This window comes from Prunus persica, chromosome G3 (assembly GCF_000346465.2).
Source record: "Prunus persica cultivar Lovell chromosome G3, Prunus_persica_NCBIv2, whole genome shotgun sequence".
In the NCBI taxonomy this organism is placed as follows: Eukaryota; Viridiplantae; Streptophyta; class Magnoliopsida; order Rosales; family Rosaceae; genus Prunus; species Prunus persica.
In genome coordinates, this window is record NC_034011.1 from 3105755 (window position 1) to 3121764 (window position 16010).

General features: G+C 34.8%; 1 protein-coding gene across 1 annotated transcript; it reads right to left on the reverse strand.

Moving 5' to 3' along the window:
• Positions 1361-5573, reverse strand: LOC18783445 (protein Brevis radix-like 2). The gene is made up of 5 exons (XM_007215502.2): positions 5056-5573; positions 4327-4706; positions 3003-3138; positions 2203-2588; positions 1361-1815 (listed from the first exon to the last, which is right to left on the reverse strand). Exons 1-5 carry the CDS (start codon positions 5179-5181, stop codon positions 1737-1739), a joined length of 1107 nt encoding a protein of 368 aa, XP_007215564.1. The 5' UTR covers positions 5182-5573; the 3' UTR covers positions 1361-1736.

Here is a 16010-nt window from a genome sequence, read left to right on the forward strand (position 1 = left end):
AGTTTTTTTCCGAAATCGATAGTAAAATCTTGTGATAAATTAATATAGAAAATTGAATCAAAGGATATTTCCAGAAGGATCGAAACATTTGACACAAGTAACAAATTTTCTTCATTATATCATTTTGCTCACGCCATTCAAATTCAAATAAATTCTTCACACAAAAAAATAAAAAAAAAAATCAGAAAAATTCTCAGCACTAGAATTTAGTCACGGTGGAGACGTGCTATGAAAGATACTAGAATTTCAATCGTACTACTAGTTCAATTCGCTTTCCCTTGATTTTCTCAGCAACAGCAACGAAACGCAAATAAACAGTTGAAAGACAATTTCACATAGCAAATTAAATCAACAAGACGAGAAGGTAATCGAGACAGGCAGAGTAGACTCACCAGAATCTTGCCAGTGAAACAGACGGTGAGGACGACGTCTGAGTTGGAAGAGAATCGAGATCCATCTTTCAAATGGCCATCGCTTTCTGTACTTGGATCCAGAGGCACGAGATCGGGACACGTGGTGAAGTGGAGGTAGCCGGAGGAGGAAGTGGACCTCCCACTGCTCTCTCTCTCTCTCTCTCTCTAAATTATAATGGCGCTCCGCCACTGCTCGCATGGTGCAGCCAGAGCCCCCGCCAATTCTTTCAGGCTATTTCTCTTTCTTTTCCGTTTCTTCTTTCCGCCTTGGTTTGGGTCCATGGCAGCAACGAAATTCGAAATTTCAGACTGGAGGGGAAATCAAGTAAGAAAACAAAGAATGAATTTATATGAACAGACGGACAGTTGTCGCTGTGTGATTGGTATATTGCTAGACCAGGGTCGTCACATCTCGCGCCTTTTCTTTTTTTTTTTTTTTTTGCCAAAATTTTTGAGGGACTTTCAGATGGGATTTGGGGTATGTGGAATTTGAAAGTCCCATATGGTCAGAGTAACATGTTTGGCAAATTTTAAAACAGAATTTGAGAAATTCCAGGAACTTTAAAGACTACTCCGGTTTTGTCCTATGTGGTTTTCTTCGGGAAGATTATAACGAGGCCACAGTTTACATGTCAACGCTATTTTGTTATCCTTCCTATTGATTGAATGAAATCCATGCTTGGGAGGTGAAAGTCCCAGGACTAAAATGAGCATTCGGCCTTTCTGTTTGCACTAATGTTTATTTATTTATTTGGCCTAAAATCAATTTATTTATCTACATTTTTATGGAAGTATAAACCCATCAATTTATGATGCTTAGAGGATGATAAAGGAAGAAACTTCATTTTGCTTTTAGGAGGGGGGAAGTGAATGACAACTCTTCAAGAAAGCCACACACTAATTTCAAGCAAATGTAATAGCCTGTTGATAGGAGCACAAAACATGAATACTTTTTACCAACCAAGAACATTGCATTTCAGATTAAGAAACTGAGAGCAGTTTACATTTTGAGTAAAATGAAAAGTATATGTCCACTATAGATCAAATTTCATTCTTGTAAACATTTCTCAATATCCCCATTTTATGCACCCATTTACCAAATTCCCATGAAACCAACAACATTATCCACCCGAAATTGAAAAAAGAAATTCCAGAATTCACAGAGATATATTTAACCTAAGTTAATAACTGGGGCACAGTCGATAAATGAAAGCTTTGTTGAGGAGATTGAGCCTAAGAACATACAGCTGTTTAATGTAATTTTCAAGAGGAAATGCAATTTCCATGAGCCACCACCATCTGAAAGATGTGCTAACTTCCAAGTCATAAGTACTGCTCTTGAATCCTTGCCCTATTCTCTTCCCACCACAATCTGGCATGCATTTCACCAAACTTTTCCCGGCTGCATAAGCAAAGGATACAGAAAATAAGTTTCATATTCAAGCCAATTTGACCAGTGCAAAAGATAAATTGGTATACTTGAAAAGCCTCACTTCATTGTGGAATTAAGGTCCAACTTTGCAAGTCAAACAAAAAAAATAACAGTAAAAGAACAGGAAGGCTTTGGTTTGCATGTGATACCATCCATAGGGAAATGGTGTCACAATCCACACTTCACCGGAATGTAAAAAAGAAAACTACAAAATGTACTGACCCGGTCTATGTTCTCACTATTTCAGACAGCAGTGGAGAACAAAACAATCACTATTGCCACAAGCAAGGCAGTGCAAAATACAACTTAGCAAAAATCAACTCAAAATAACTATTCACAATATAGAAACCTAGTTACCTGAACCGGACACGTCTAAGCTCCCTAGTGCCACCTGGCAATGCTCTTATAGTGATGTACACTCCTGGTTCGTCCTGTTCAACCCACTCAGTCTCCATATCACTAGCGTTGCTAACTGAAAACTCTCCTGAGCGATCTGCCTCTGAACTAGTCCTTACAGAACCATCTATTGATGATGATTCATTCACCCCACTGATGCTGGAAAGTTTAGGTGTTGAAGCTAGACCACTGGTGTCACAGAAAGGACGGGATTGCATTGGATGGTGGTCAAGTGAATCGGATGAAGAGTACCCCATTCCCATTGGTCTGTGGAAGTTGCGCGGCAAGCGCTCTTTGCTCAGTGGGGGAGTCACAGGACTTTCCCTAGCAGATTCAACCTTTGAGTTCTGGAAGAGGGGGAAGAAAAAAAGTACTTTTAAACATTAGAAATGTACATCATCAACGCTAGAATGTGATTCCAATCATACAAAATTGATCACCAAAGTTGATGTTGTTAGGATAGCAAGGTAATTCATGAATCAAAGTAACTTAGTGAGAAAGAAAGGGATGGAGGTAGGCAACATATTATAACTAAATTGATCTGAGATACAACAGATAACAAAATGTTCCATATTACAACCTTGGCTGGTGATAAAAAATGTCTCAACCTCATGCCCAAATTACGACAGATGAAGTTCTCTGGTTGATCCTTCTAGAATCAATAATGCATACTTGATAAATAAAATTTATCTGACCTTTACTTACCTTTGGTTACCAACATCAAGAAAATATTTGCATAATTACATTGGGGATGAGCTCACCTCGTCTTCAGATCTAGGTGGAGTTGGAAGTGGGACTGCTTGGTGATTGAACCTTTGGACATTGTACAGTTCCATGACCTTGTCATAATTTTCTGCCCACCACCTTTGAGCTTGCCATTTGTTAAACATTTCACGACTGATCAAATTTACAAGACAGTGATTAGTAGATTTAGTAAATTCACAACATGATCAACAAGAACAAGATAAACAAGTAGGGCATATATCACAGGGTGAATAAGAGTTCACTCAAGCAAACAGAACTTTGGGATAAGCACCAAATCCTGCTGATTATGACCGCGGAACAAGACTGATCAAGATGTCAACATATAATTAGAGGACATTGATTCAAGACTGGGACTATTCTTTTGCTGATTTGGAACTCTTACTTGTCACCTAACAAATAGTTAATAGTATATCTGTACAGGACATAAGTTCACATAATGTTTGTCCCCTAACAAATAGTTAATAGTATATCTGTACAGGACATAAGTTCACATAATGTGGAGCTACTGTACGTCTATTTCTTTATAAAGGCGAGATATTCATATGAGTTGCTTTTAACCACTTTGTAATCACTAGCAAAACTTAATGGAAATTAAACAACGCTATAGACATGTAGGCCTCCCCCATATTTAAGACCCATACAAAGTGTGTTACAATTCTAAAGTCTCATCAATGAAGTCTTTCTCTCTTTGACACACACCACATCCAACACTCGGGTTAGCACGGAACGATCTCATAGAATGGATTAATATACACTGGTATTATGTTTGGCGTGATGTTAAGTCATTGAATACACCATGAGTAAAGCTACCCATGAAAGGAGAGAGTACCACCAGATAAGTGTCAATAGGGTGGGCTGATGATGAGGACGTCAGGTCTTGGGAATATGGTAGAATGTTAAGATCCTAAAAACAAAATAAAACTCTTTGACAGCTCAAACCGTTGAAGAGTATCAGCTGGTTCTTAATCTAGGGCCACCTACCACACAAATGAGTGAGAAATGACAGTTCACATGCAACTTACCTGCTACAATCCCACACTCTCATTATGTTGTTAAAAGTCCAACTACAATGGACAATGTGACGATAGACCAACCCCAATCAACATTCCCATACTAAAAACAAGTAGTCACATTCAAAGAATCAGAAGCTATACTTCCAGATCAAGAACAAACAGAAAAAGATCAAAACACAATGGACAAAAAGATACAGTGGTTCAAACGGCAGCACCATAGCAAAAGCATGTGGTCACACATTCACATTCACACTCCACCAAAATCAGAATCTTCACCATCATATCAACTCCAAACAAGAGAAAGTACCTGAACCGAATACGCTTGAGATCATTTCCTCCTTGGGGCAAAGAAACAAAAGTGATGATCACACCAGGCTCCACTTGTGCCACCCATTCTTTAGGCTCATCTTCCTCCATTAAAACAATAGACTCCGTCCGTCCACTCACTGACGCCGGCGTCCCTTCCCCGCTGGATAGGGCTTTAAGCCTACTGTCCATCTCCTTCCCCCATAGCCTGGGTGTCGAATTCGAGCTCCCCATTGTTCTCCGGTATGAGTAGTGGAACCTCGCCGACTCCGAGTTGGTATCGGATTCAGCATAGTTCCGGTTCCGGTTGTCATTGCAGGACCGTGAACATGGCTTGCAGTTTTTGTAGGCTCCTGAGGCCTTCAATGCCATGTCCTTGATCTGAAAAAAGATAAGTAGTTCTTAGAAAATGCTGGAAAAATAAAATCTGGGTCTTACTTATTCCATGGTTTTGTTCACAGAACTGTGAAGTTTCAGCTGAATTAAATCTTTTACACTCCCACTGTTTTATTTACAAAGATTGAGAACAGAACAGAAACCTTACTCTCTGTTTGGTTCCTGAGAAAATGAAGGGAGAATTAGAGAAAAAAACAGGTTCTGGGTCTTTCTTAACACATCACCCAAATGTCAATTAGGCTCAACAAAGCAATATTGAACTCCTTTTTTTTTTCTCTCTACATTTTCTGTGAAACCAAACAGAAGTATAAAAACTTACGAGTTACGAGATTACCTGAGCAGTGAGAGCTTTGATGGCTTGCTTGGTTCTAGGAGTCCCAGCCACGGCATCGTCTTCGTCTTGTTGATGGTGGAGAGATCCATTGTTGAGCTGCTTGGAGCAGGGTATACAAGTAAGCATCTCCGATTCTCAATCGAAAAATAAATGAATAGAACAAGAATTTGGATCAGATAGCCTCTGCCAAGTGCCAAGCTAGCCCCACTGAACAATCACAGCCAACCCGATAAGCAACAAGCTGAAGATCTCGTTCTTCAGTGAATTCAATCCCACAGAACCTCCACATGGAAAAATGGCAATACCTTATGGGCTCTGGTTGGTACACTGAACAGAGTGAGAGAGAGAGAGAGAGAGAGAGAGAGAGGATAGGAGGTGACCGTTAATGAAGGAAAGAGGCCAAGGAAGGGTGTGTGTGATAGTGGCGATTTGCAAGGGTGTGTTTTCTTTTGGATCCGAATGACTTGTAAAGTTTATACCTATTACCTACAAAACAAAACCCCATTCCCTTCTTAGAAGAAAGGCAAAAAGTCATTTTCATCTATGCATCACTTTATAGTCCCCGTAGTTTTAATTTTCTAAATTTTATCTATATAATTTTAAATTTTAGCAATTTATGAACGCTTTAAAGATTTGTAAAATCCTTCTAATTTTGTTGTTATGTCAAATCTCATGCTAAAAACGAAACATAATTAGATTGAATTTGACCGAATTTGTACCATGTTTCTAGATTACTTGAACTTAAAAATGTATAATAAAATTGAAACTATGATGTCTAAAATGATAAAATTGGCAAATTGTGATTTGTTGCCATAAAACAAATATTAAAATAAATAAAAATAGAGAATGAGTATCTGTCACTCTCTTTCTTTCTGTTTGCTTGATTCTGGGGGTGTCTTGGGTACATTGAGATTTGGGCAATGGCAAATTGCAAAACTGGTGGTGAGGGCTCAAGCAGCAATAATAACAATAATAATAAAAATAATAACAATAATAGAATGAAAATTATTATTATTATTATTATAGTAATTAATGTAGCCTAGCTGGCCCTATGGGTGTGGGCCATTGTGTGTGTCTGCGTCATGCGTGCGCCCCCAGCGCCACCCTAAACGAGCGAAAAAGGTGGAAACCAGACGCTAGCGCTCTGACTCTCTCTCTCTCTCTCTCTCTCTCTCTCTCTCTCTCTCTCTCTCTCTCTCTCACGCCCTTGTCCTCGAGTTTTATCACTTTTGCTACATTTCCTACTCATCTTTTTTTGGGATACTTATTTTATTTTATTTTTATAATTAATACAAATTGGATTTTGCAATAGCTCTTACAAGATTTTAGCAAATGAGATGGCAAACAGGTTGAAGATGATTCATCCGGATATTATCTCGGGTAATCAAAATGCCTTTGTACCAGGAAGGCAAATCCAAGATAATATCCTTGTAGCTCACGAAGCCTTTCATTATTTAAAGAAGAAAAAAACTGGTGGTGTTTTTGAAGCGGGTATAAAAATTGACATGAACAAAGCTTATGATCATATTAAGTGAGACTTTTTGTTTGTTCTTATGGAAAAAATGGGTTTTGCTAGTGATTGGATTCTCCTCATCAAAGCATGTCTCACTACAGTGTCTTTTGCTGTAATTGTTAAGCGAACGAACCCTAAATTAATGTCCTAAATTAATGAGCTCTAAATTAATGTTTTTTTTCATTAAGTTAGACCCTATTGATATAGAGGGACATTATTATTAGACCTTTTCAATTTTTGGTGTATGTAGGTTTGTATGCAATTTACGTGAGAGCATTCATTTGAAAAGTTAATGCTCGTGAGCTATATAACTCGCAAATATCTAGCAATTATGACAAGAATAAATTTAGTCATGACATGAGATGGGATGGCAAGGAATGTTTTGCAACAGTGGATTGATTTGTAAAGAAACAATTACTCATTTAGACCATATAAAGGTATTGTCTGGGTGGGTGTGGTGCGGTTTGGGTCGGATTAAGACCTAAACCGCTAAATATACTGTTGGTATTAAGTTTATCGATGTTAAATTCATAATCAAACACACTATTATTCGATTAGTTTGTCCATTTTGTTAACAGTCAGACACCTAAACAATTTTTAATTTGGTTGATTTTTTTACACATATGATCTTTAAATAGGGCATCAAAACACACATTAGGATGTCAATTTAGAATCTAATTTATGTCAAAAGTGATATTGTTTAGTACATAGAGATCAATTCTTTTCTTGCCAACAAAAATTGGTGTCTTCTTGAAAAAAGCAGATGATCAAAAGGAAGTGCTTAACGACCAAACTTCAACGAAAGCAAATTTGATTCTGTGTTTGGTCAATAGTGAGCACGCTTGTAGAAAAGCAGTACGGATAGAAAATCCATGCTATAATTTTGCAAGATTCGTCTCACAACTCGCAAATTACAACCACAATGTCACGTGAGCCTAACACTTTCTTAATCAACAAGTTTACATTAATTTATTTAGAGAAAGAAAAGAAAAGAAAAGGTTCAAGTTTACCTTATCACATGTTGGGAGGACCCCATTGGTCCTGTCTACCTGTCTTAAGGCTTAAGCTAATTTGGAGAAAGAAAAAAAAAACAGAGCCTAAGCTAATTTAATATTCTTCTTTTAATCTTCTTCTCTATTAAGGTGAATATATGACGTAACGTTAAAAAGAAAAATTCAGACAAAATAAGTTTATAGAACCCAACTTTTTTCTTAGTTTATTTTCTCATCTTGTTCGAGCCTCATATGATGGTGAAAATTTTGGATAGAAACTTTCTAGTCACAGAATAAGATGGGTGACGTGTACAAGGATAGATTCATAGTGGGGTCAATGGGGTCAAACAACCCTATGAACTCCATGAAAATAAGCTTGAAGGTCCCCTTAAGCTGAATATGCGACCCCATAGATGCCCTCCACTTGCTTGTTGTTTGGCCTGAACAAAATGGCTGCTGCACAACGAAGACGTCGTTTTGGCCTAGCAAGTTTTTTTTAAAAAATGAATTGGCCAAAACGACGTCTTTTTAGCCCAAATAAATTTTTTTTAATGACCTGATCAAAACGACGTCGTTTTTGTCCAAGTCTTTTAAAAAAAAAAATTAAAACAACCCCAGCTATTCTAAAACCCCTCCACCCATCCCAGCAACTCCCAAAACCCTAATTCTTTTGTCCTGAACCCTAAATCCCCAATCATTCCTCTCCCCCCCCCCCAAAAAAAAACCTTTAACCCCCATCTCCTCCATTGTTGGCGCCGCGTCCACCACCTCATAATTCAAGTAAATTCTAACTCTAAGCCTAAATTAATAGAGTTGAAATTATGATTTTATTATTTTGTTTTGATTTATTGGATGTTTCATTTATGAATTTTTTGTAGTTAATTGGTATAAATTTGGTGTTTTCTTTAATTGATATGAGTTATTACTTTGAAATAAAATGGAAGATCAATAGTTGAGTGATAATTTGCTTGTTTACGTTGAGAATGATGTTTTGTGCTTGTATTAAAAATGAAGCTATAATGCTACGATTTCAAAATATAAAACCTCGTCGTGGACAATTGTAGCTTGTAATGTTGTTTTTTTTAATGTGGATTATGAATGAACGTTTCATTTCTAATGTTATTTTGATTGAAAAAAAATTTCGAACTTTTACACTATAACCCTATGAGGTAAGATTTATGAGTCTGTCCCTGGATGTGTACTGTCCAGTTTAACATAACTTGCATTACATATTTTTTTGTAATTTAGATTTTGTAACACGTGTTATGTTTTTATGTCACTCATCCCGACATACGTGGTGTACATAAACAAAAATCATTCATGGTCTTCATTAATTAGGACACATGCAGGATGAAGCAATGCTGGGAAGTTATGATGTTGTGTAGGAGCCCCCCAAAAACGACATGCATGTTCCCTTGTTGCCCTTTAATGATTCACGTCTCAATTATGTGTGCTCACAATATCATGCATGCTCTCATAACTTTAACCTTCGACAAGTATAACTGTGGAACAAATTTCCGACATGCACACCATGCCATCCAAATAGGACTTCTCATTTCCGAGAAACATACAATTCAACCATACAAATTCTAGGCTCCATTTGGGAAATTGTTACTTATTATTATTATTTATTTTATAAAAAAGTGATAGTATTTTATTAATAAGATAAATAAAAATAAATATAAAGAAATTAAGGTGCCAAATATGAATATAATTTCTCTAATTACCAAACGCAACAACAAGCTGAATTGACCTGTAGAGAATATGCACAACCCAAAAAATGATTAAAATTTCTGAATTAGCAACTAAAAGCACATGTACTCAAACCTGCAATAAAAATGAAGAAATTATATCAATAGTCCATGAACTATTATTCGAGTCTTTTAATCCATGAATTGGTTTTTTGAACTCTATATTTCTCGAACTTTTTCTTGTATTTCACTTTTGTCATTGCCGTCAATTTTGTTATTGTTTTTGTTAAAATCGATCTAGTGTATTAGTTACTAAATGTAGTCCGAATAATATTATTATATACATACCCATAAGTTTATGTACCCCAAATGAAATGATTCGTAACATGCAAATTTGTGGAGTTGAAGTCTAGAAGCCTATGGCATTGAGTGCAGAGAAAGCTCCATTATTGTGTTGTACATGTGCTTTTCTTTATGGTGACAACAAACCAACCGTGTTCCCCTTCCGATGTGGAAAGTCCCTATTGTTCCTCCACAAAAGAGGCTAGACTCGGAGTATAATATGATGCAGGGAAAAGTAGTTTTCCAACTAAGCCTATTGTAGAGTGCCTTTCTGTCTCCTTGTAACCCAAGTTTTGGATTGTTTGTGGTGGGAGATATATATATATATATATATATGTATTTTATGCAGGCCTAACAACTTTATGTGTTTGTGCTTTGTGGGCAACACTTTGTATATTTAAATGGAAACAATATTGCAGGATCATATATATGCTTTTCTTGCATTGTGTGAGAGTGAGATCATAAAACACAATGCAGAGTGGTAGCACAGAACCAGTCCTAAAAAGCACAAACAACAAGTGAACTTTTTGCTTTTTGCCTTCACAAAACTTGTATTTTTTATGTAAAGGATATGTAGTTCAAGTGGTTCAGAGCATTTACTTTCGCACTCGCCCCCATCCGAAATTCTGGGTTCGATTTTCTCCTCTCCCAATATCACTGGTATGAAAAAGTAAATGAAAAAAATCCTTGCATGTTTATTTTATTCTATAAACCAAAAAGCAGTCTATCAGGGCTTTGTATTAATTTGGGACAAGCATATAGCAGCCCAAAAGAAAGAAAGTGGATTTAATTAGTGCGTTCAATAATGGATGATTAATTGGGTTAGGGCTTTTCATAGTTGGTGAGATTTTTTATTTTGGGTTGGAATTTGGGAGGCCTTTGTGCTGGGTTGAGCACATCTCATTGGACAATGAAACTGGATTGGATCCTCCTGGCCTATATAAAGGGTCAGGCCTGTGTCACTGGACTTGTCGCTACTGATTTATTTTGCTAATGGATATTTTTGAAGATAGATTTATGTTTCTTGCTCAATCCAATCCAGATTAATTTGGATTTTTCAAGTATTAAATGCATCTTTGGAGAAAACATCCTATCTTCAATGCTTACGCAATGTCTTTAGAGGTAATGGAAACTTCTAATACGCATGGAGAGAGTTAATTATTTCGATTGTATTGTTTTCTCCTTCCGTATCTTTCTTTATGTGACATTCAATTATATGCAATTGAGAGATACTTAATTAATCTAACTACGTATCGCTTTCTAATTCATATCAACAAACTACAAATAAAATAAAAACATTGATACAGACTAACTCTTGGTCCTTATAGGTTATGGGGAACACCACCAATCCACCTCCTTCCAAGTTCCAAGGAAGTTTCTGCCTCCATGTCTTACTTTCTTAAGCTGTCTATTAAAAACTAACAAGAATCAATTAAAAAAAAGATATAATTATGGGATAATTTTGTCATGTCATTTGAGACCCAATCATGAGGCCAACATCACTACCAAATTCTCAATTCTTGTATCTTTCACTCGCAATATCAAATGTGATTAAGATACTAATTTTTCTTGGATGGAATCAATTAGCACATAATCCTAAAAACAAATGCAACGTGATACAACTTTATTTTATTTTATTTTAGGTTTTTGGCAACAGCTAATAATTTTTGTCACTTTCTCTCAAAATCTATCTTTCTATCTGTCTTTTGTGATGTCTTCTTGAGTGACATAAGAGCATTTCTACTCATTTGCCATGGTAAAGAATCAGGGGAGGCAATGGCTGTTATTATTCATGTGAATAGTGCCAGCCATTGCAAAAAGCTTATTTTAGTTTAAATACTTAAATGATTAATTTAGATAAGATTTCGGTTGCCACGTGTCAATATTTATTATAAAATTCACATCTCATATTTTGGATAAAATTTTCAGTTGACACGTATCTATATTTATTATAAAATTCACATTTCAAATTTCAAATAAGATTCTCGGTTGCCACGTGTCAATATTTAAATAAAAGACAAGCTATACAACTAATTAATGAATGCCAACTCTTCTCAATACAACCTAATGGTTATCATCATTTAATCAATTGGTGTTGCTAGGTCCATCTATGACAAATGACTCGTATCAATTGGTCCAATTCTTCTTGTCCTTGTCTTGTTTGTGTGTATACTCTATTTCTCTTGCAAATGCTTCATCTCTTGCCCTCTCATTTGCATATCTTTTCATGTCTCTCTCAATTCTAATTATACCGTTAAGAGCAATTTACTCTAAAATTTTTGCATAATCATTGGTGAAATTACTCCATCTCTTGACCTAGACCTCTGCTCCTTTTGACTTGCCCGGTTTCATCGTACATAATTTCTATGTATACGAGGTCTCCCTGTTAACCCAAAGCGATTGGAAATGATAAGGAGCAACAATAATATTTCAATAATCAAATGATTTGATTACTGCTAAAATTTATATTCACAAAGAATCAGCATGCGACGTGTTGATTAGTTGTCCAAATGACGGATGGCCATAACCCATAAGCCCTAATTTAAAATGAATTTCTGTTTTAGAAAGTTGATTAAGAAAACCCTGTATTTTATCTTCTCTTTTTGGGGGGCAGACAATATTTTATATTGGTTGGTTTATGTTAGATTCCTTGGCGTTTATCATTAAACTAATGAATTTTCTATTATTCAAAAACTCTCTTTTGTTTATTTGAATAACATTATTGAAATAAAAATTTAACTGATCAATTAGAATTTTATTTCTGAATACATATGATAGTTTAACCTACAAAGACTATCATTGTATTATAGAGGTTCGAACATGAGATAGACCTCGTTAATTAATAAATACTTGTTTTATAAGAATTAAAAACTTACTTGATGCATCGGATGGAGAATCTTTTATTATGATTTTCTCTCTATTGGGTATATGACTCAGAGTGCCACAAGGAAAAATGAGGTGTAAAATACTAAAATTAGTAATCTTTTGACTTAAATACCCTCAATTAAATATGTTTTTGAAGATGATGCTTGTCATTATAGTGGAAATAAATATATATCAATGGAAGGTAAGACCATGTTCAGCTTATATAAAATGTAATTATCTTCCTTCTCTCAAAAAAAAAAAAGAAAAAAAAAGTAATTATCTTCCTACAATGAAGGCAGAAAAAAAGAAGTATATTAACTAATTAATACGTTAAAATGACAACAATGCCCTTGGACATAGGTTGGGTGGGTTTGTCGCTTGTAAGATGGGAATTTTGGTCACTGAAAGAATGGTACTAATCTCTGCCCTTCCATTATTTTTCTTCTTATTTTATCATGTGATAATTAAGTTTAATATAATCTAATATAATCTAATGCTCAAATGCTCTGGCTACTAATTAGTATTGCACTCTAGTCTATACAATTTCTTTGATCTGGATTTTAAGTTTAATTAAAGTGTAGTTTTCATGTAAGTGAAGTGTTAGATTTAAATATTAGTGAAGGGGCAAGAGAAATACAATTCGGATATTATGTTGTCGGCCTTTACTTGTAATTAGATTAAAATTTTCTAAATTATCACAATTCAAGCAATTTAAATAAAAATTCTAGTTTTGAGTCTTTATACTAGATTTAGTCATTTTAAGGTTTCATATTCTCAATCAGAAAGTCATGAAATAGAAACATATACTTATCTATAAGTGCTAAATTGCATCTTTGAAGAAACTATATATAGATAATAATTTTTAATTGAGTTTTTGTGTGTTATTACAAAACATCAATTAGCGAATTTTGAAAATATTATCGTTATTTAATTTGTTAGATCAAGACAAGCAACTCTAAAATTTTGTGTCTTGAAAATTGAAGCTTGGTTCTAATTCAAACATTACAAGCCAAATATTTTAAAACAATAACTCTTGGAGATTTTGGAAGGCTATGTGATTGTTTTTAATTGCGACCCTCAATTAGAAAATTAAACTAAAATTGACACCGGTTTTAGTTTATTTAACAATGGAAGCCATGGCAGATGGCACTAATGTATTAAATGCCATGTGGAGGGGCAAGTGTTGGGAGCTGCCTTATCTTTGCTCAAGTGCTTTAGCTTTTAATGCCTTTTTTAAAAGGTGGTTGGAAAACCCAAAAACATTTCTCCACTCTCTTTCCAAACGCGTATTAATCTCCTTGTGACATTTTCTTTTTCTATTGACCAACTTTAGGAATACCGTCCAATTATGAATTGGAAGTCTTGGAGATGCATCCGTACATAAATGGAACATGAATTACTTACCTAAGAAAAAGGAAGATATATACATTATTTACCTAAGGGAAAGGAAGATCTCTTTCTAACTCATCACAATTAGGTAGCGGCAGTTTCAATTGGATATATGCTGTCTAACATGTTGAATTTGGCCAACAAGATCTAATCCAGTTGAAAAAAAATTTGGCTTGCGGACTAGTGTGGTCATATGTTCGAACTCTAATGACACCTTAGCAATGTGTGTGAAAAAATTACCTCCCACTTTCTTAACTTTGGAAAAAAAAGAAGTTGATGCTGATTATGATCCAACCTCAGTCCTCCTCTTCGTCTTGGAGAGTTTTTCATTAATATGATTCTTGTTTGTTTAAAATCGCAATTATATTATTGGATCGACACATTTTTCACTTTAAACTGACAAGCAGATCAAATCACAATCATTTAATGCTGGAAATGTGCCACATGCCCAAAGATGACGGATGCTAGCATTTTGCAATGACTTATTTCTACAATTTTAACTCAAACCTATAATCCTCGAAGAAGTTGTGCAATGACTTATTTCGCCCAAAGACGACGGAACAAAAGTTGATATAGATCCAAATTTTCATTGAGAAGTTGGGTTTAATCATCGGATTTGGCGACTTTGATATAAATCTTTTGACTCTTATGCCACATAGAATTACATTCATTTTTTAAATATTTTATGATATAATATTTTTATTTTTATTTTTTAAAATTATTTTTTGTTCCAATGTTGCCCATTATGCCTTGAATCAGGTAATAGTAATTTAGGTGATAATAATTAGCCATTTATGAGTTTGTCATTGAATAGAAAAGGAAAATATCGCAAACATATCCCAGAGAGCATTTAAATAAAAACCTATCTCCCCTCATTGAATCAGTTTCCTACCCCAAGAGTGTTCTCCCACTTCTTCTTCACTTCAGTAGACTATATGAAAAGACGAAAGACAATTTGAAAAAATAAGCCAACAATATACTTCCTGTTGTAAATGTGGAGCCCAAATGCCTATAAATAGGGCTTCTCCATTTGTAACAATACACACACAAGAGAAGGAGAACACACATAAGAAGAGAAAAACTTCTCTCTCTCTCCATCTAAAATCTCTCTCAATTTCCTCTCCAAATTCTCTAGTTTATAACACGTTATCAGCACGAGGACTTCTCTAAAATACCAGCTGAGAAATTCTTCAAAGCTTCCATCTTTTTCTTCCACCAATGAAGACCTTCCTGATGCCTATAAATAGGGCTTCTCCATTTGTAACAATACACACACAAGAGAAGGAGAACACACATAAGAAGAGAAAAACTTCTCTCTCTCTCCATCTAAATTCTCTCTCAATTTCCTCTCCAAATTCTCTAGTTTATAACACTTCCATAGCAAGTAGGGAATTATGGCAGAATATTCCTCAAATGATACTAATACTGGTGATACTTGTTTGGCAACTTTTCTTGGGGACCATTTTGATGTTAATTTTGAGGTTAGATACGGAAAGTCTCTTGAAATTCATTTGTCCCTATGGTAGAGGTATATTACATACTCTTGTAGATATATTATCCTATGGTGTATGTATATTGTTCTATTGCCTATTGCATAGGTATATGTGTTTTTCATATTTTTGACAATGCATAATAGTATTTTGTGTACATTTATTTATTTATAGATAACATATAATTTTTATTTGTCTATTTTTGTATCTAACTTATAGGTAGTCTTCTAATTTATGTTCCTAATTTGTAGTCTTTTAATTTATGTTCCTGACTTATAGGTAACACGATTTATCACTAAATTTTTTCTATTGCTAATAATAACCTGAATAATTGGTATAATATGTGGATCTTTATTTTTCATTGATTAAATTATATCCATATATAGGAAAATATTATCAAGGAAAGAATTCAAAATTTAAATTCTAAAATTCAATTACAAGAAAATAATGTATTAAATTTAGATTTTCAATGTGTTTTTCTTATTTACCTCGAAGGTAAAATCGACAGCAAAAAAAGTAATAAAGGTCAAAGGACCTACATCAAAAACTAAAAATATGTGAATTAAATTCAATAACAGCTAATCATTTTGGACCTAGATCTAAAAAACCCTAACTATTAAGCAACTGTTCCCAGCACGGTAACACTAGGAATGGTAGGAAACATGTTACCAGA